This window comes from Sinocyclocheilus rhinocerous, unplaced genomic scaffold (assembly GCF_001515625.1).
Source record: "Sinocyclocheilus rhinocerous isolate Xijiao unplaced genomic scaffold, SAMN03320098_v1.1 scaffold97, whole genome shotgun sequence".
NCBI lineage: Eukaryota > Metazoa > Chordata > Actinopteri > Cypriniformes > Cyprinidae > Sinocyclocheilus > Sinocyclocheilus rhinocerous.
In genome coordinates, this window is record NW_015666183.1 from 994,521 (window position 1) to 1,015,623 (window position 21,103).

General features: G+C 35.2%; 2 protein-coding genes across 5 annotated transcripts in view; one reads left to right on the forward strand and one right to left on the reverse strand.

Moving 5' to 3' along the window:
* LOC107732122 (autophagy-related protein 9A-like) overlaps nt 1-9,639 on the forward strand; it is a 14,287-nt gene extending 4,648 nt beyond the window's left edge. For 2 of the 3 annotated variants that reach the window (XM_016543379.1, XM_016543381.1), the window contains exons 6-15: nt 61-202; nt 1,514-2,262; nt 3,940-4,093; nt 5,416-5,595; nt 5,719-5,964; nt 7,258-7,496; nt 7,605-7,707; nt 7,783-7,861; nt 8,845-9,012; nt 9,152-9,639. In XM_016543379.1, the coding sequence (XP_016398865.1) occupies nt 61-202; nt 1,514-2,262; nt 3,940-4,093; nt 5,416-5,595; nt 5,719-5,964; nt 7,258-7,496; nt 7,605-7,707; nt 7,783-7,861; nt 8,845-8,993 (2,041 nt within the window). In that variant the 3' untranslated portion in view covers nt 8,994-9,012; nt 9,152-9,639. Of the gene's footprint in view, nt 1-60; nt 203-1,513; nt 2,263-3,939; nt 4,094-5,415; nt 5,596-5,718; nt 5,965-7,257; nt 7,497-7,604; nt 7,708-7,782; nt 7,862-8,844; nt 9,048-9,151 lie in introns of all 3 variants that reach the window. The other variant, XR_001638838.1, reaches the window with a different exon arrangement.
* A 3,492-nt stretch (nt 9,640-13,131) lies between these two features.
* The window catches only part of LOC107732099 (acid-sensing ion channel 1-like), an 83,379-nt gene continuing 75,407 nt past the window's right edge, over nt 13,132-21,103 (reverse strand). Inside the window, exons 9-12 of one of the 2 annotated variants that reach the window (XM_016543348.1) lie at nt 19,897-19,968; nt 18,117-18,169; nt 17,907-17,942; nt 13,132-14,004 (exon numbers count right to left, since the gene is read on the reverse strand). In XM_016543348.1, coding sequence (XP_016398834.1) covers nt 13,926-14,004; nt 17,907-17,942; nt 18,117-18,169; nt 19,897-19,968 — 240 coding nt within the window. In that variant the 3' untranslated portion in view covers nt 13,132-13,925. The remainder of the gene's footprint in view (nt 14,005-17,906; nt 17,943-18,116; nt 18,170-19,896; nt 19,969-21,103) is intronic. The other variant, XM_016543349.1, reaches the window with a different exon arrangement.

Consider the following 21,103-nt stretch of genomic DNA (forward strand, 5'->3'; position numbering starts at 1 on the left):
CATGAGCAATCCCACAATCACCTGCTGCCATCATAGTGATGATCTTCCTCTCCCAATCAGGATTCAAGGAAACAGCTGGATCATCTTCCTCTTGATAATGGCAGCCATTTTCTGGGTCTATCGACTCGTGAAGGTGATCTGCAACGTCCTCAGCTACTGGGAGATCCGACAGTTTTATAAAAAAGCACTGAAAATACAGATGGTAAGAGATGATCACCAACAAGATTATAGTTTAAAGTGCATATTTAACATGCTGTGTCTGGTTTTTTATAGTTCTTAGTCACACTTTTTTTTTTTTTTAAAGTACAAAGTATTTCATGTTGTCTCTCAGTTAATAGTCATAAAATGGCATGTATAATAATTAGGGATGCACCGATACTGGTATCGGTATCGGGCCCGATACTGAGCTCCTGTACTCGTACTCATACTCGTTAAAATGCCCGATACCACACAGCATGTGATAAGTGCCATATTCAGACAAAGAAACACTGACAGCAGAATGGAGTTATTAGAGATTAAGGATGTCTACGAAGTATATGTATGCAATGAATATAAAACATTCAGTATTAATGCCTGTATAGCTGATTTGCGCCAGCTGATTAACAAAGCACGCTGAGTGGATTGAGTGCGCGGTGGCGCAGATGCGCGGGCTTGTCGAGTGAATATCCCTTTCTCACAGACTAGACAGAGTTTGGGAAAAAAATTGAAGTTCAGGTTTGCATGAAGCTGGGTGACAGCATGCCCAGGAGACTATATGCTGTCATTAAGGCTAAGGCTTGCCCGACGAAGTATTGATAGTTGTGTAAATATTGACAGCTGTATGAATAATTTTTGGTTTATTGTAATCATGGTATCGCTATCGGGCGAGTACTGGGAAAAAGTGGTATCGGTGCATCCCTAATAATAATCATCAAGTGTAAATATAAATTTATATAATTAAAATAAAATTATATAAAAATAATATCTCTTTTATGATTATTATATATAAATTTTTAAATAAGTAAAATTTTATATCATGTATCATATTAATTTTAGTATTTTAATTTTTTTTTATTTTCATCATTTATTTATTAAATTTTTTTTTTAATAATTATAATAGCCATATATAATAATCATAAAATTATGAACAAATGTAGTTTAATCTGAAACTGCTCTTTTAAGAATACTGAAGTTTAACCAGTTAGATTGTGTAGTTTTAGGTTATTGAAAATGTATTTTCTATCAGGTATCATTATTTTAATGAATAATTAAACAATCACATTCATTTGTCGCGCCTAAATATAAATATTAAATATTTATTATTTCATAAGTAAATAAATCCAAGTATATAAATTAATTAACCAACTATTATAAATATTTATTTATTTATTAAATTATACAAATATTATGTATTAAAAATATTATTGAGATATTTTAATAAGTAAATTAAATATATGCATTAAAATGTAATTATAAATGAAATGTTGTTTATTTAAAACATTCTGTGTGTGTGTTTTTTTAAAATGCCTTTTAGGATGAGCTGTGCAACTTCACGTGGCAAGAAGTTCAAGGCCGTTTGATTCACCTGCAGCGTGAGCAGCCCATGTGCGTCCAGAAGCGTGAACTTTCCGAACTAGACATCTACCACCGCATCCTGCGCTTTAAAAACTACACGGTGGCCATGATCAACAAGTCCCTGCTGCCCGTCAGACTGCGTGTGCCCTTCTTCAGTGACATGATCTTCCTCACGCAGGGCCTAAAATACAACTTTGAGCTCATTCTGTTCTGGGGCCCTCTGTCGCTCTTCCAGAACAAGTGGAGTCTGCATCCCAAATACAAACGGGCGGCAAACCGGCAGGAGCTCGCCAAGAAGCTCAGCCGCATCATCCTGTTGACTGGTCTGGTCAATCTGCTGCTGTGTCCTTTCGTGCTGGTGTGGCAGGTGCTGTACGCGTTCTTTAGCTACGCTGAAGTCATCAAGCGCGAGCCGGGAAGTTTGGGGGCCCGGCGCTGGTCTCTGTACGGCCGTCTCTACCTGCGCCACTTTAACGAGCTGGATCACGAGCTGCAAGGCAGGCTGGGTCGTGGGTACAAACCCGCCGCCAAATACATGAACGCTTTCGTTTCTCCACTGCTGGCGGTGCTGGCCAAAAACGTGGCTTTCTTCTCCGGCTCGGTGCTCGCCGTGCTCATCGCTCTGACGGTGTACGATGAAGACGTGCTAACCGTGCAGCACATCCTGACGGCCATCACCGTACTTGGACTGGTCATCACCATCACCAGGTATGTCTAGGCTTTTACATTCATTCATTACAAGGACAAGGACCATCGCAAGACATTTGCTGTAAGAGCCAACAATACACATAGTACACTACATAGTGCCAAGTTAGTTAGATTAGTAGAAATGCAGAACAGAAGAGTAAGATTACTTTTTTCTTTAATGAAAAAAAAAAAAACCACATATGTGACTATCTTTGCCAAAAGAAATATATATATATATATTAGTGCTGTCAAGCGATTAATCGCTTCCAAAATAAAAGTTACATACAAAATATATGTGTGTGTACTGTGTATATTTATAATGTATATATAAATACACACACATGCATGTATATATTTAAGAAAAATTTTGTTTATATATTAAATATATTTATATATAATATAAATTATATGAATATAAATATATACATGTAAATATTTTCAAAATATATATTGTATGTGTTTGTATTTGTATATACATAATATATGTGTGTACTGTATATATTTATTATGTAAACAAACACTTTTATTTTGGATGCAATTAATCACGATTAATCGTTTGACAGCACTAATATATATATATGTATAAAAATATATATTTTTTTAAATTAAAAATGCATTTAGTGCAACAGCTTAAAGCAAACAAATCTCTCTTCCCTAGAGTACATATGTTCAGAGATTAGTTTTTATTTGAATTTTTATTATTTTTATGAATTTGATTTTCTTCCAGGTATTAGATTATATGAAGACAATAACTCTCATTTAATAACTATTATTAACAATATACAGTCATTTAAACAATTTTAAACAAAAACCAAATGCTGATTCTAAAACATAATTTTTAGTGTTATTTTACTATTATTTATATACTATTATATTGTTTATAAATATTTTATAAACAATAACAAGAAACAAATTGTGAATAAACAAGAAACAAATTGTATTTTTTTTTATTTTAATTTTTAGTTTTTGCATTTTAGTAATTTTATGTGCTTTTATATATATATATATATATATATATATACTTTTATTATTTACTGTTAAATAAATATATCGAATTTATTAGATAAATGCTACAATTAAATACACATTTAAAAAATAATCATAAATTACAATTAAATCATTATTTATTTATTTTTTTTCAGTTTTAGTTCTAGTAATTTAATACTTATTTTTAGTACTTATTTTATTTCAGTTACCTGCCAAGGCAACATTTTTCATTTTTGTTTCAGTTTTTTAAGTTGATGTTTTTCTTCTAATATTTATATTTTATTTCAGATTTTTTTAAATTAAGTTTAAGAACAGTTTAATGGTTACATTTTTACAACTAAAAACACTATTCTAAAAATAGATTTAATTCCATTCTTAATTGTTGCTGCCTGTGTGGAGTTCAAATCAGTGACTAATAAGGCTTAATTTTGATAAAGATGCTGCCTATGTAGACGACAAGGCACCTCTTGTTGTATTGGAACAGGGCATAAATGTGACAAAACATATTGGTCCAACTACGTGAGGTAAACGACAATTACTCTCTGCAGCTCTACCCAGCTGGCATCAGGTCAAAGAATAAGTGCTGTTTCATGTGTTCAGTTGACCTCGTTCCACCCGAACATTATCATTCTGATCTGTACAGTAAACAGCACGCTCTCAGCACCTGTTAGTCTGACCTGGCTTCAGTAATGCCGTCTGACTGTCTTACAGGTCGTTTATTCCAGATGAACATATGGTGTGGTGTCCTGAACAGCTGCTTCAGTGTGTCTTGGCCCACATTCACTACATGCCCGACCACTGGAAGGGCAACGCCAACAAGAGCGAGACCCGCGACGAGATGGCACAGCTTTTCCAGTATAAAGCGGTGAGAACTGCACGACATAGGCAGATTATTATCGTTAGACATTATTTGTTATTTCTTAATTCATTCATTAATATACACTACCATTTAAAGATTTGGGGTCGGTAAAATTATTATTATTATTTTTTTTTAAAGAATGTAATACTTTAATTTAAGGACACATTAAATTGATGAAAAGTTACAGCAAAGAAATGTATAGTGCTACAAAAGAATTCTGTTTCAAATAAATGCTGTTCACGAAGAATCTGAAAAAACTGTTTTCAACATTGATAATAATAAATGTTTCTTGATCAGCAAATCAGCATATATAATGATTTCTGCAGGATCATGTGACACTGAATGATGCTGAAAATTCAGCTTTGACCACAGGAATAAATTACATTTTAAAACATATTCAAATAGAAAACAGTTATTTTAAATTGTAATAATATTTCACAGTATTATACTGCTTTTACCATATTTTTGATTAAATAAATACAGCCTTGGTGAGAATTCTTACTTGGTAAAAAATGCATGTAGTGTTGTGTTTTTTTTCTTGAGGAAAAACAATACATTTAAAAAAAATCTCTATTTCCTAGCAAAGTGCATATTTTCAAGAATAATTTTGATTTGCATTGTTTTCCTTACTGTTGTCATTTTTAGCTTGCTCACTAGTTGTATGGCACTATTTAGTTATTTTTTAATTGTATTTATTATGAAAAGTGCTGTAAAAATACATTTAAATGGAAGTTGTTTTTCTTCATATTCTAATAATGGATAGAAAGAGGACAAACCTTTAACTTGATACAAATGTTTTCCATGTAATATTTAAATAATTGATTTAGGCTTTAGTACAATCACTATTATTTCATTTAAAAAATATATCTTTTTGCATACAGTATGTGGCAATATTAAAAAATGTGAAAACCCCTTGAATTAGTGCATGCTTACAGACAGAAAAATAAAAATTTACTAAATTAGAATTCAGATAATAACAAGGTTGCTCAATTTGCATATATAAACTTCTTTATTTAATGACAGTAGTTCGGATTTGACTTTTTAGTCTTACTGTTATAATACAGAGAGGCACAACACACAAAGTCTGATGACTGAAAACGAGTCAGTCGGTTGTTTACCACAGTGGAGTTTTCTCTGTTATTTGAAGTATGAAATGACACCTTACCGCTCTGCACCTGTTGTCTAGGAGTTTGTCTGATTTTGCACACCTGTTGTGTAGGTTTTAATCTTCACTGCATCTGTTCTCCAGCACTATTTCACACCTGCCCCGCTGTTTTTATGAGTTCCACTCACTGAGTTTCTCTCATTTTTCTGCACCTGTCCTGCAGGTCTTTATATTGGAGGAGCTTCTGAGTCCCATAATTACCCCCTTCATCCTCATCTTCCCCCTGCGGAGCAAGTCCTTAGAAATCATCGACTTCTTCCGCAACTTCACCGTCGATGTGGCAGGCGTGGGAGACATTTGCTCATTCGCCCAGATGGACATCCGGCGCCATGGAAATCCACAGGTATCAAAGAGTACATGCATGCACGTTATTAATGCTTCAGCCTTTCGGGGGGGAAATAAGATCATAAGAGTGTGTGGTTATGTGAGAGCAGCTTCATGGTTTGTGTTTTTCCCTCTTGCTCAGTGGATGTCCGAAGGTCAGACCGAGGCCTCGGTGTACCAACAGGCTGAGAACGGGAAGACGGAGCTGTCTCTGATGCATTTCACCATCAAAAACCCGCGCTGGCAGCCGCCGCAGGAGAGCTCCGTGTTCATCAGCCACCTGAAGGAGAAGGTGCATCAGGACGCTCAGACAGGACCATCTCCTCAGCTGCTGCTGTCCGAGGCTCCTCTCTGCACCTCGCTGCTGTCCAACGAGTCTGCCACGGGTGTAAGTCACACTTTATCATGTGTACCACTGTCTTGACTGTATTAGGACCCTCTATTATCTGTTCCAATCAATGCAATTCACAACCCATTTAACTGCTGTAAAGTTACTTAACTTTTTAGGACCATTTTTGCATTGACATTTTTAAAGATAATTAAGATTTTTTAAAATGTAAATCATCATCAAAGTAAAAGAAACAAATATCACCCTGATTTATAAATACTTCAGTAATTATTTTTGTCTTCCATTGCAATAATGGGTGATGTTTTTTGCTTTAATAGTGATCAACTTTGGTGAGAAAACTGCTTAATTGTAATAAAATAAAATAAAAAGCAAAACATCTTGTTGGTTTTAGAATGGTTAATTCGTTTTTACATAATTGTTTTTACTCAAAAATATTTATAAAAAATATTAAATATAAAATATATGAAAATATTAAACAATTATTTTGTAAATGTGCAGTGATGAATCATGTGAGATCATATCAGGCACACTAAAATATTTATAAATAATATAAATATTGATATACACTACCATTCAGACTTTTTTAAGGATTCTTTGATTAATAGAAAGTTCAAAAGAACAGCATTTGGAACAGAAATCTTTTATAACATTATCACTATCAATATCTTTTAAAGGTAAATAAAATAAAGTATTCATTTCTTTCATGAAAGAAATAAATAAAAGTACTAATTCCTTAAAATCTTACTGACCCCAAACTTATAAACAGTGGTGTAAGTATATAATAATTATTATGATTGTTTTAATTATTATTATTATTAATATATAATATTATTTTTTTTATGTTGTTGTTATAATATACTTCTAATACATCTAATTTTGTCCGATAGAAAGAATCAAGTGTGTTTGACTAAAGCCTTTCAAACTTCATCTGAATCTTTTTTTCCTAAAAAAAAAATCCAGTAAAAAGTTGAATTCAAAATAATGATTTTCAAAGTTGATGGCTGCGGTAGTTCAGTGGTTAACCCTACAGAGTAGAGCTTTTATTTATTGAGTGGGACACACTTAGAAACACTCCACTGCGAAGGCAAAATGAAAGAAAAAAAAACATTTCCTGTGGCATTCAGGATATTAAAAAGCCTGCCAGAAGACAAGAAATATTGACATTTCATTTTATGCCTCTGCATTGTTTCAGCGCTTGCTGCCAGATTGGTTATTTCACAGATCATAATCCTGAGCGCAGAGACTGTAGCCATCTGCCTCAGCACGATGCCAGCTCGTTTTTCACTTCTCTTAATGAGATGCATATGTTTGTGCATTATTTTTGCTCTTCAGCCTGATAACCTGTTAGCCAGTGTGTTGGCTCACCCCGTACTGACCGCCTCCGGACTGCCTGGGAGGAACCGCCGCTTCGTCCCGCCGAGCAGCACAGCTTCAGCTGCCGCTAGTGTCCTGGCGTCCCTTTCGTCGTCTCAGCAGCCTCACGCCGGCCGGTCTCGCTCACACACTCTCCTGCCATCCCGACAGAGCCATGACAGCACCATGTACTGCAGCGACCACACTGTGGGCGACAGGTAACACTTGAGAAAACTAATAATGACAAGTGGCAGAGCCATTTCTCTTTAAACCGCCCACACGGTTCAATTCAGATTCTGAAGTAATCGATGTTACCTTTTCATTAGCATGTCTGCAAGTGACTCCAGGCTGCTCAGCCAGTCTTATTCGGCTCTGGCGTCAGAGTTTGCATCAGCCGAGATGAGCCTGCACGCTATATACATGCACGAGGTGAGTGGTCCCAACATACTCAAACAGCTTTATAATCCAGTATAGTTTCCCAATACTTTTTGGCCTTTCCCTCAGGTGCATCAGCAAAAGACCCAGCATGCATCTGGACCGTTTCAGGCCTCTGTGCCAATGAGGGAGTTGAGCATCAACAGTGGTGAGTCTTTCGAATCGTCTCATGCGTGAGATGCACATAAAACGGCTTTCAAAATGCATCAGATGGCCATTAGATGAGTACTCTAAGGCTGAAAGCACACAGCATCATCTCCCACATTCCACATAGTCACAAGTGGCACCCAATGCATTTCTTAATGAGACTGATAAGAGATTTGGTGAGAAAATATTTCATTTGTACGTACAGGAGGTCAAATCATGATAAAAATGTATGAAAAAGTAATTAGCAATTTTTCTATGGAAATTTCATTTAAAATATTCTAACATTTTACAATAGTTACATTTGTCAGCATTAGTTAATGCATTAGGTATCAAACTAACAATGAACAATTTTTTTACAGCATTTATTAATCAATTTTCATTCAATTAAGTAAAAAAAAAAAAAAGTTCTATATATACATATATATATGATTTATTAATATATAAATTTAATATTGTTAATTTGTAAATATACTATTTTTCATTGTTAATTCATGTTAAATATTTATATTATGTTTGTGTGTATATATATATATATATATATATATATATTAGTGCTGTCAAATATATCATAGATTGTTAATTTATATCGCTTGACATGTTAGCATATGTAAAAATTACCATTAATATTTTGGAATTAATACATGTAAAAGTATTTACTTTTAAAAGTGTAAAAGTATTTTTTGTTATTAGTAGTTCATGATACAGAAAGCATTAACAAATACTGACAAATTCAACCTTATTATAAAGTGCTGCTGTTTTACTAGGGATGTTACTCGACTAATCAATTACTTTTCAGATTGTGGTTGGTTGCTTTAAAAGCTATTCATTTGGCCTTTTGCATGAGCAAGCATTTCTTAAACAAAATAAGCTGCAGTCAGACCCATCAAAACATCAGAAGTTGAATCTTTGGATTAATAACTCATTTTGCATACCTGATCATGGTATAATTGTATAAAAGGATCTGAAGCCACTTCTTTCTTTCAGCTCAAGGTCCTCAGATACAGTCCGCACAGACAGTCACAGACAGTCACCGCTTGGGCGGCTGGGCTGAAGAGGAAGAGGAGGAGCAGGTGGACGAGGAAGAGATAAATACCAGCCCTGTGCCGGATCAGACCAGCAGAGGGAGCAGCTGAAGTGCCTTCAACCTGTACAGTGCGTTCCACAGGATTCAATTTGGACTCAGACTAGTTAATATCACTACATATGAAGGTCTAATTAGTGTTTCAATGCAAAATGACTCAATATGATTTCATATTGCTTTTTTAACATCATCTTTCTTTCTGGTTTGCAGTTTTTGTTCATTTCTAGGAGTTGTGGCCTTACTTTGGTTTGACACCCTTTGATCAAGCATGTTGGGACGCCACACCGAGCATGTCGCTCAAGGAGCTCGTCGGAGCCGTTCGGTTCTCTGGACGCAGAGGAACTGTGACGTAACGGGCTGCCACTTCCCCTCCCTCGTCACGTCACGTCAGTTACATTTACATTTCAGACTGCTGTGTGTTTGTTTCGTTTGACACAACAGGGTGACACTTGTTTTACAGTATTTATTTCCATTTCATTTTCTTTCATGCAACGTTTGTTTTATTTGGGTTAGAGCAAGTTATGTTTTCCGCGTCTCTGATTCGAAGGCGAGTCGGGCAGTATTTACTTTTGAAGCGCTGCCTCGGTTTGCAGGATGAAAACATCCTTTTATCGTAGTATTGCTAGTTTCATTTTTGCATTACAGCATCGGCGGACAGAAAATATCACTGAATGTAAAATCATACCAGTTGCCTCGTGGGGAAAAAAAAATTGTCACTAAGTTATAAAACATGATTTTTTTTTTTCTTAAAGAAAATATAATATAGACTTGGGGATAATTTTCGCCTAAAGAAACATTTTATTTAAATTTAAAAGTCATTCGCATTTGCAGACGTTTTGACAAATCTTAACAATAACCTCTTAGCCTGAGATTAAAAAAAATGTTAAATTTAAACGAGAAAAAAGATTTTAGCAATAAAACTGATTGATGTAGAAGTAATAAATAAATAAAAATGAAGTCTTGTTTTTGCGGTTTTTCTAAAACGTAGGTCTGTCATGAGCATTTCATCTACAGCAACAAATATATTAAAACATCTTAGACGACCATATGACTGCATTAAAGGATTTTTGTTATTTAAATTATTCTAAAGCTATAGGAAGGATTAACTATCAAACTTAAGAGTTAATGTGGAAAACCCGATAAACTTATTAAAATGAAAGCATTTTTTTTTTAAAAGCCAGACATTAATCCCAGTTCACAGCCATTGAAATATTATTTCTAGACTACTTGTTCAGCTCGTAAACGGCAGATTAGCACATTATTTAACCACTTAAGAAGTTCAAATGAAACACTTTAAGGTTAAAGTCAGTTTGAAGGTGTTAGTGTTATGTTTTTGAGCTCGGTTTAGGATTTGTGCTCTGTACCCAACCGATAACAGTCTCTTCCAGCGTGTTGAATTAAATATTACACATTTGACAGATGATCTTTCAAGCCGAATCCCAGAATTCATCAGTTTAAGCAGTTAATGTCGTGTGTCCGAGTCTGTGTCAACCCAAACCTGAAGGGTATGAGTTTGTGTGTTGCCTGCGTTAAGAGTTCAGTCAGGTTTCAAACTAGAATCTCCCGTTATCCAGAACAAAATAGTTGTAACTAATGTGCTTTCTCAAAGCGCAGGAACGTTCGTCTCTGTAATATATCACTACCACGAGAGCCTAAGGGCTTTTGACAGTTTACACATGGTATATGTCACAGAGATATAGCCACAATTCATGTGAAACACTGAACTTCCTGTGCATCTACTTGAAATACTACAGTTAGAGAGTAGCTTCAAGCGTAGTTCGTAAAGATAACGGCATCCATATCACACCCACTGAAATACCTCCGGATGTACCTTAAGACCGTGTATGTACAGTATTTATTTGTGTGGGATGTTATTGAACGAACGGCATCAGGATGTAGTTGCAGACGTGCTGTTTGCAGTGCTACAGGATTGGAGGGTTTTTCCACACAAGACTGAACTGCGTAAGTGAAACACATTGTTTTACAGCTCTGTTATCTTAATGTTCCGTTTAAACAGTCTGGGGTCGGACTGTGCCAGGTGCTATAAATATATATATATATATATATATATATATATGTATATTTAATTAGTTTCGATATTTATCGCTTTTTGTTGGATTTTGACTTTTTTGTCTGATCAAAATAACACTATCAAAAAATAAACCATAGCAAAACCGGGATTTGCTGTCTTGGTCTATCTTTGCAAGCACTAGTGCTATTCTAGTATTACTTGTAAACAATTGTAGTATTTATGTTTTTAATTATTCTTTACTGCTATATTTTTAATAACAGCACTGTCAGGCACATAAACAAAAACATAAACGGACAAAAGCAGCACTGGATCACATACAGAATCAACAGACAGACAACATGTTAAGAGATGGTTAAATATATTATGTTTATTATACTGGTTCATTTACATGTCACAACTCTCTGTTTTAAAATTGTGATACCTGTACTAGAAATCCCATTGTAGTTTATATAAAACAATACAATAATACATTGTAGCTGAAGTGCAGGAAACATGACGGAAGATGATATTTGCCTTTTACCATATTGTACTGTAGTGAAGCTGAAGCACCCCAAAACGTACTTGGACACTGAAAAATGTTACTGCATTAGAACTAAATAGCTTTTTCCAAGCCATTTTTCAACCAACAGGCCCCAAGGTGTTTTTTAGTTCATCACATTAAGATATGAAACTCCTTTTGTCTTCATTTTGCACGGTGTATCTATTGGTTTACCATTTAACACCTAACAACTTCATTTTGTGACATGTTTCGCTTTGAAAGTGTGCTTGTGCTATATTTCTTTAAAATAAATGCCCCTTGGTTCGATAATTTTTATCTAATGCGATGACATTAAGACATTTTTATAGGAATAGTTCTCCCAAAAATGAAAATTTGCCATCCAAGATGTAGATGAGTTTGTTTCATTGATACAGATTTAGAGAAATGTAGCATTATATCACTTGCTCAGCAATGGATCCTCTGCAGTGAATGGGTGCCGTCAGAATGAGAGTCCAAACAGCTGATAAAAACATCACAGTAATACACAAGTAATCCAAAAAAATTGTAATAAACAAATCCATCAAGACATTTTTAACTTCAAACTGTTGTTTCCAGCTAAAATACCAGTCCATAATCCATAAAGCATCCTCCAGTAAAAAAGTTGTCTCGTCTGTATCAGAAGAGATGACCTTCACTGGAGGAAGAGTTATTATGGACAAGTATTTTAGCCTGAAGCAACAGTATGAAGTTATAAACCGTTTTAATGATGGATTGGTTTCTTGCAAACACACAGCAGCTTTTCGCTTCTCAAGATGTTAATTGATGGACTGGAGTGGTTTATCAGTTGTTTGGACTCTCATTCTGACGGCACCCATTCACTGCAGAGGATCCATTGGTGAGCAAGTGATGGAATGCTACATTTCTCCAAATCTGTTCCTGATGAAGAAACAAACTCATCTATATCTTGGATGGCCTGAGGATGAGGAAATTCTCAGCAAATTTTCATTTTGGGTGAGCTATTGCTTCCTAGTGTCCAGATACTTTTGGGGCTATATTTGAACATGTATATCTGAGCAGTTCATGCAAGAAAAGGAAGACACACTTCTAGGTTGACCCCCAAAACATGAAAGAATCAAATCGAAGCGTTTGAGTAATATGTCAAGTTTTGAAACAGTATCATCTAAAATAATTGAATATTTTCTAGTGAATGTGGAACTGTGATCTATTTTTAATGCTCATTATATTTAATATGAGCGTGTAACTCGTCAAGAGCTTTTCAGCGACTGATGATTTGATTTTCACATCAACACATCGCATACAGTCTTTGCCACTTAAGGTAATGAATTCGCTCCTGGAGGAAACAATCTGATGAATGGATTCACATGTGGGATTGGATAAGTAAAGCTTTACACATGAAATGTGTCATTCATAAATCTAAATAGTACTCAATAACCTCCCATCTCATCACTGCCTACACTCTAAAAAATGCTGGGTTAAATACAGCCCAGTGCTGGGTAAAATAGGGACAAACCCAGCAATTGGGCTGTTTTGACCCAGCGGTTGGGTTAAATGTTTAACCCAACCTTCTGGGTAGTAACCCAACCGCTGGGTCAAAACAACCCAATTGCTGGGTTTGTCCCTATTTTACCCAGCACTGGGTTATATTTAACCCAGCATTTTTTAGAGTGTAGTGGATGGAAGTCGAAATAAATAGAGTAACATCAGCGTGTCTAAATAAAACGGCATGATTGCTGGTAACTCAGGTTGTACCGAAAGCATCTGGTTCCTTCTGTTTACCTGACAGCTAATAATTAAGACTTGAAGGTAATATACGGTATTCATTAACATATTATTGCACTTATATACACAAAATATGAACAGAGACAAACATTCGGAATGATTACATATTTTCGAGTACTATCGCAGGGCTGAATTCAGTCAAACCGCGGTTGAAGCTCACACGATTATTGTACAAAAAAAGTGCCAAAATAGATTTAAACCTTGGCCAAACCGACTGTATCTATAACAATTTTTGTGCAATATTAAAATGCTTTCTTTTTCAGATTCGTTTAAGGTCGGCTTGATCAAATTAGGCCCACGGTGTTCGTACAGGATTCAGAAAAGCACAGAGGAAAAAATACTCTCTCGGGTGAAATACCGTCACAGTATTTGTACGTTTGAAATCGTCCGAAAAGAAATGCCATGAAATCTACCAGGATTTTCCACAAAGTCAAACAAAGAGCGGCTGTGATGTTAATAAAACCTGAGTTTTGTTTTGGAAGTGTTGCCTATTTGTACTTGATGATGATATATCGATTCTATTAAGGTGTTTTTTTTTTTTACTATTTAACATGTACATTTTCGTGGACTTACACTTCTTTCGGAGTCTGTCCGATATATATTTCACAGTTTTCCGTCGTATCCTAAACCGTCCCGTCGCCTGCGTCATCAACAAGCGAATTCCTCGAAGTTGCCTATAGCCGGGTGACTAGGTAGCACGTTCGGCGCGAATCCGAGACTGTCTGAGTGACTCCGGAGTGTGTCGCATGTGCTCTGAAAGAGAGGAAACGGGAGATTTGGAGGGGTGGGAGGGATACGAGGAAATCAGATGAGGGTTGAGATGAATTCATGTCAGTGACACCCATTAATAACAATGGAAGTAAGTATGGGAGTGAAATAAACAAGGGGATGTGAATAAAACAGAACATCAATAATGAAGGATGCAAGTTGGATAAAAAGAAGGAAAAAATCATGGGTATGGATGGAGGGGAGTGGGGAAAGAAGACGTTTTCTTAGTTTTGTTTCTGTAGCTCTGGAAATCTACCAGCGAACTTTGCAATCACAACTCAGTAGGATGCATAGAAATAATTCAGCGTCAATTCAATGTACTCAATGTATGTAGACCTGTGATGACACCACAAAGAGATGCATCTAGTGATGTTATTGAACACAGGTCTCATCACAATAAAACAATGGAAGCCATTTAGCCTTTCAGGCTCAAATTTGGATCAAACTGCATAAATCAATAGATTTACCTTCCCCCTTGACTTTATAGTAAAGTCACTGTTAAATTTAATACATTAATATATAAGCTGTTAAGTTTGTAATTCATTTTTATAATACATTTTGTATACATTTCTTGAATAGATTTTTAAGTTCCTAATTTCTATATTTTAAGGTATGAATTTATATATTTAGGTGCCGTGCTGTTGATTGGCACATTTGAATTTTTTACTAGTTCTTCAGTTTGTAAAAGCAAGAAAAAGTAAATTCAAGAAAATAATGCAGCTTGTATATCTGTATCTGTAAAAAAATGAAAAAAAAAATAAATGCAGCTTGTATATTTCTACACTCTATATACATAAAATTAAATAAAAATTAAATGCAGCTTTTATATTTGTTCAAATACTTCTATTAATTATAATATGTATAAAAATGTGCTTTATATGAGTTGTAAATTTGAGCATTAGTGAGTGATTTTACATACTAGGTCTTCAGATAAAAAAATTAAATATTAAAACAAAATAAAACCGTTTGTATTTTTTGGATAAATAAAATGCAGTTTGTATATAGTATATAAATAAATAAAACTGTGTGTAATTGTAATGTTTATATGCAGGTGCAATGTCTTGCATAGACTTTGCATCATTGTGCACGTAATTTGTGCTTGTTTTCATGAACCAAAGGATGAACTGAAATCATTTGTGGTAATTAACAGCTCATCACATATGCTAAAAACAGAGTTTCAGCTGTATTGAGACTGCAAATGTTTAAAAAAGCCCCTGTATTTCGACTGCTAAAAATAATATGATAAAAAAGATAAAAACAGCAGTTTCACAAAGAAACACAGCAGCAGTAATTCCTCTGGCAAGTAGGCTTATTTTTCATATTTCATAAGCCGAAGCTTGTAGACAGACTTTATGAAAGGTTTCGTTGGCTGAAAATAATTGCTCTGTCTGAAATAAACCAATAAAGCTGCAGCTCTGGGACACTCGGCTCCTCTTCGCTTAGCATTTCCTATATCATCCTATAACACTGCTTTGTTTATCACTAAAATATTCAAATGAGTTCTTGGATCACAGTCTGATACATAGTGACTAGACACAAATGTATTTCATGGTAAATATTCATGCAATGAGCCATATTCACAGCAAGAGCGATATAAATGGGAACTTTCTCGTAAAAGACGTCCTTTTCCATCACATTTCCACATTGTTTCATCATTCATCTGTCTATCAGAAATCATCCAATTCTTCCAAATAGCACAACAATAGCTTCAACCAAATATATGTTATCTAAATCTTGGCCTTTCACTTAGACAAACCTTTCCCCTATGACATACAGTAAAGCAAGTTGCTCATATAATAATGATGTCCTGGTGTTGGCACTATATAATGCATAAAACAGAAGCAGAAGTCTTTGTCTTTGTCAGCGGGAATCATTTCATCATTTGCCAGTAGGGTGGCCATATGTGCCGTTCATACGGGACACGTCCTGGCCAGGATTTTTATATTGCCTAAAACATCCAAAGTAGTTTGACCAATAACATGCAGCTATTGTATATAATCGACCAATCGTGGCGCGTGAGAAGGTGAGATCAACGGAGAACGATCAAAGCGATGCAAATACGCGCACGTGTTTGTTCGTTCGTTCGACTTGAAGCGTCGCTGCGCACCGATGATTGAATGACACCAAAGTACCACGAGAGCGATTGGAAAGCATAAGGAGCCGTCTGCTCTGCTCTCTATAGCTCTCGTGAATGTCATACAACCATTGATCTGCACAGTGCAAACAGCCAAAACCTGGATATTTTAGGCAATATAGAAATCCTGGCAAGGACGCGTCACGTAAAAATGGCCCGTATGGTCACCCTATGACTACCAGGCAAACACTTCCTGTGTCCAGACCATATCTTTACGCGTTTACAGTTGTTAATAACATATAAGCCTGTGAAATTCAGTAACACGAAAATATTTCCACCAAGCAGTGCAAACAGCCAAAACCTGGATATTTTAGGCAATATAGAAATCCTGGCAAGGACGCGTCCCGTAAAAATGGCCCGTATGGTCACCCTATGACTACCAGGCAAACACTTCCTGTGTCCAGACCATATCTTTACGCGTTTACAGTTGTTAATAACATATAAGCCTGTGAAATTCAGTAACACGAAAATATTTCCACCAAGTAATCTTAACTTAAAAACTTACTGTCACTTATTTTTTTTCTTTCTTTAAAGGCAGAGTAAGTGATTTCTGGTAGCCAATGTTGATATTTGAAATCACCAAAACAAACACGCCCCTACCCCAAAAGGGTCTTGCCCCTATTTTGATAGCTCCGCCCCACATATACGTACGCAACCCAGGCAATTAGAATCAGAATGAGCTTTATTCACCACTTAAGTGTGCGCAAACACAAGGAATTTGTTGTGGTTTTACAGGAACTCTTGGTACATACAGTACATACATACAGATAACCATATATATATATATATATGAGACACAAGATAGTTATAGTTCACAGAACTGACTCAGCAACAGCTAACAGAGTAAAACTGTTTCATCTGAGCATGTGGCACTTTAAGCGTTATCGTATCGGATATTGAATATCGCATTATTTAATGAGTTATCGCATATCGCATTTTTCTTCAATATCGCACAGCCCTACTGCAGACCATATACACTCTATTGTTCAAAAGTTTGGAGTTCGTAGGATTTCTGTTTTTAAAAGATGTCTCTCATGCTCACCAAGGCTGCATTTATTTGATCAAAAATACAGTAAAAACAGTAATATTATTACTAATAGTAATATAGTTTTCTATTTGAATATATTGTAAAATGTAATTTATTTCTGTAATGAAAAGCTGAATTTTCTACAGTCTTCAGTGTTCCTTCAGAAATCATTCTAATATGCTGATTTGCTGCTCAAGAAACATTTATAATTATTATTATTAATGTTGAAAACAGTTGTGCTGCGAGATGAGGTTTGCTAATCATTGTTGCAGACTAGGGCTGTGCAATATATCGAAATTATCGAAATATCGCAAATGTACATATCGCAATATTCATATCGCTACATATTAATGTTGAAAACAGTTGTGCTGCTTCACATTTTTTTGTGGAAATTTTTTTCAGGATTATTATTTTTTTTTTATAAATAGAAATTTAAAGAAAACAGAAATATATTTGTAACAATGTAAATTCCTTTACTGTCACTTTCAACCAATTTAATTTACTACTTTTGATATTTTATTTTGATATTTTGCATATTTTAATATACATGTAATTTCACTGACCCCAGACTTTTGAACGGTAGTGTAATTAAGATACAAAAATATATATATTTGATGTAAAACAGTAAAATTTTGGGGAAAAAAAGAAACAAAACGTTGGGAGGAAAACAGAAATTAAAAGACGACTGAGAATAAAAGCAAAAGAAAGCTACGGGTGTCGTTTTACCTGAACTTCTGCAAAACATCATCTCCATCTGGAAAGCTACAGGGTTTTGAAAAAGGGATCTTAGAATGCGTAACAATGACATTTGTGCATGTCTAGAACTACTGACATTAAATGTCACGAAGGGAAGAGACTCGAAATGGCGTGAATAATGCAAGGATTTTAAAGAAGGACAGTGAAATGCTTCTGGAATATTATTAATGGCGGTGCTACCTGGGGACATGGTTAGGCGTGACACCAGGGCTGGTGGGATTCTCGGGGAAATCCTGGAATAAACATGATGGAAAGAGATGAAGATGACCAAACCCAGGCTGAGGCCAATTCACCTCCAACTTACTGCATTGTAAAAATGAAACTAAATATTGCTCATTAAACAAATATATTTAAATATATTTACTAATTAAATATATTTAAACATATGTAATTACATATATATAAAAATATATTTTACATTTTTTTTAATTTCTTTGATTTGAAAATGAATTGACCATCACCAGATTTATGACAAAATAATACCGTGCTGAAAAGCAATGGTCCAACGGTTTAAAATCATGTTGTTTCTCTAAAATATGCATTTTGAGTAAATTATCTAAAGTTAAATGTTTCATCGAGTTATTTTAATGGATGACAATAACTTCAAAACATAATATAAAACAGCACCTGAACTATGATTTCAAAATCATGAGCATACTTTACAGTGGTAAACATTTTGAATACCATGCTTACCCAGACTAATTTCACACTGTCAATTCTAAAGTCTCCTCAGTGTATTCTAATGTACGATCAGTGATGTCCTGGTGCATGCTGGGAATGGGTACATGATTTTGTCTGCTATGGTATGATATGGTACAATAATGGTGAATGACGCTGATGTTGTGGTACACTATTTAAGTGTTCTGTCATATTGCAGTTTGCTCATATAAAAAAAAAGAAAAAAAGAACATTCGGTCATCATTTACTCATCTTCTGCAACAGCTCTTTATCATACAACGTCAACACGGCTGTGTCAAGTTTCAAAAACAACCTAAAATCACCATAATAAGAGTCCTACTGTAGAAGTGCTTGACTTGAATGATTATATGCTTTCACTTTATGCCAAAGAACACAGAACATAATTTATGTTACTTGGAAGGAATAAAGAGAGTCATACAGGTTTGGAATGATATGAAGATGAGTAAATGATGACATTTTAATGTTTTTGTAAAAACGTTAATCTGAACATTGGGAAAAAAAGCTTCTTGGATTAAATATTATCCTTTCATCAGTGTTAGAATCCAGGCGCTGGAAAAGAAATCCTGAACCCAGAATGTTCTTGGTGTTCCAGAACCTCTAACTTTCTAACGAACTAAATAAAACATTTTGAAGTAAATAAATTAAATGAACAGTACTTCACTAACAGATCACAAGCGCTGAGTCTGGGCTAAATAAATACTGTATGTATGAGCTGTTGATGCGTGTCTCGATCCCATTCCTCCTTTCTCATCCCTAATTTTCTGTCTACACTCCACATCTTTATATGAAATAAATAAAAAGTCAACCAATGTAGAGCCATGCAAGGCCATAGGCATGACCTGAAGGACAGAGCGAAAACATATATAAACCTTATTATTAGCTTGGCTGTAAATATTAATTAGGTGACATGAGTCCTAATTTATTCAATGAAGAGCACAGACCATCTACTCATTTGATCTAAATCGGATACAAGGTTTGTCACGAGCGAAGGGTGATGAACACACTTAACATTTCGAAAACTTCCCCGTTTCTGGTTTTGATTTTTGTCCTACGTCTTTTGTGGAAAGGCCATCTTCATCAATCATTTCCCAGAATTTGAGCCAAAGACAAAAGGCAAGTAGGTGCATGCAGCATTCAAGAGGACAATCCAAACAAACAGAAACACTAAAAATATCAACAAAACACAGAACTTATTTTTGTGTCACTCAACACAATGACACCATTTTTTGCGCATGCAGAGCAACACAGGAAACACAATTACCAGATTGTCACTAGCGCTCCGATGTGGCCGTCTCTTGCGTAAAAATGGTCCCAGCACTTTGTCCTTAAAAACCTGCAAAATGGTGCAACATTTATAAACTAGATAAAAAAGTTAGTCAAGACAAACTTTAGGTTGGCTTGAGAGAGCCTAGCCTCAAAGTTTAAAGCAGTTGTAAAAGCCTGAAGTTTGAAATTTTGATAGATTAGATAGATGTTGATAACATGTTTCTAGCATGATAAGCATGTTTTAGCATGATTAGCCTGTTACTAGTATATTGCTGGCATGATTAGCAATTTACTAGCATGTCGCTAGTATGTTTCTAGCATGATTAACATGTTGCTAACAAGATTACCAAGTTACTAGCATGTTTCTAGCATGATAAGCATGCTCCTAGCATGTTGTTAGCATGATTAGAAAGTGACTAGCATGTCGTTAGCATGATTATCAAGTTACTAGCATGTCGCTAGCATGTTTCTAGCATGATTAACATGTTACTAGCATGTGGCTAGCATGATTAGCATGCTACTAGCATGCTAGCATGATTAGCAAGTTACTAGCTTGTCACTGGCATGTTTCTAGCATGATTAGCAAAGTGACTAGCATGTCGCTAGCATGATTAGCAAGTTACTAGTATGTCGTTAGCCTGTTTCTAGCATGATTAGCATGTTACTAGCATGTTGCTAGCATGATTAGCTAGTAACTAGCATGTCGCTAACATGATTAGCAAGTTACTAGCATGTCGCTAGCATGTTTCTAGCATGATTAGCATGTTACTAGCATATTTTTTTATGATTTTTAATCTTCAGTTTTATGAAAAGTAAGTCGGATCAGTCTGAAAAGATATAGCAACCCGAGTAAGATCAGTCTGAAGAGCTGGGCTGAGTTTGGTGGTTCTAGCTTGAAAGCTCTAGGAGGAGTAGCGTTCAGAAATTTAGTCTCATAAGAATAATAATAAGAAGAAGCTTAAATAGCAGATCAGTAGGTTGGCTTTCTCAAGCCAACCTAAATATACTATAAGTAAATTATTTGTAACCATGAGCACATGAAAAGAAATGACGAAGTAGTCAAGCAAGAATGCAACAGACCTCATACAAATAATCAAATATCTCCAATATGGTCAAGACACTGGCTCCTATAAACAGACCCATCTGACCACCAATATCACCTGAGAGAATATAAAAACATAATAAAAAGTCAAATATTAAAG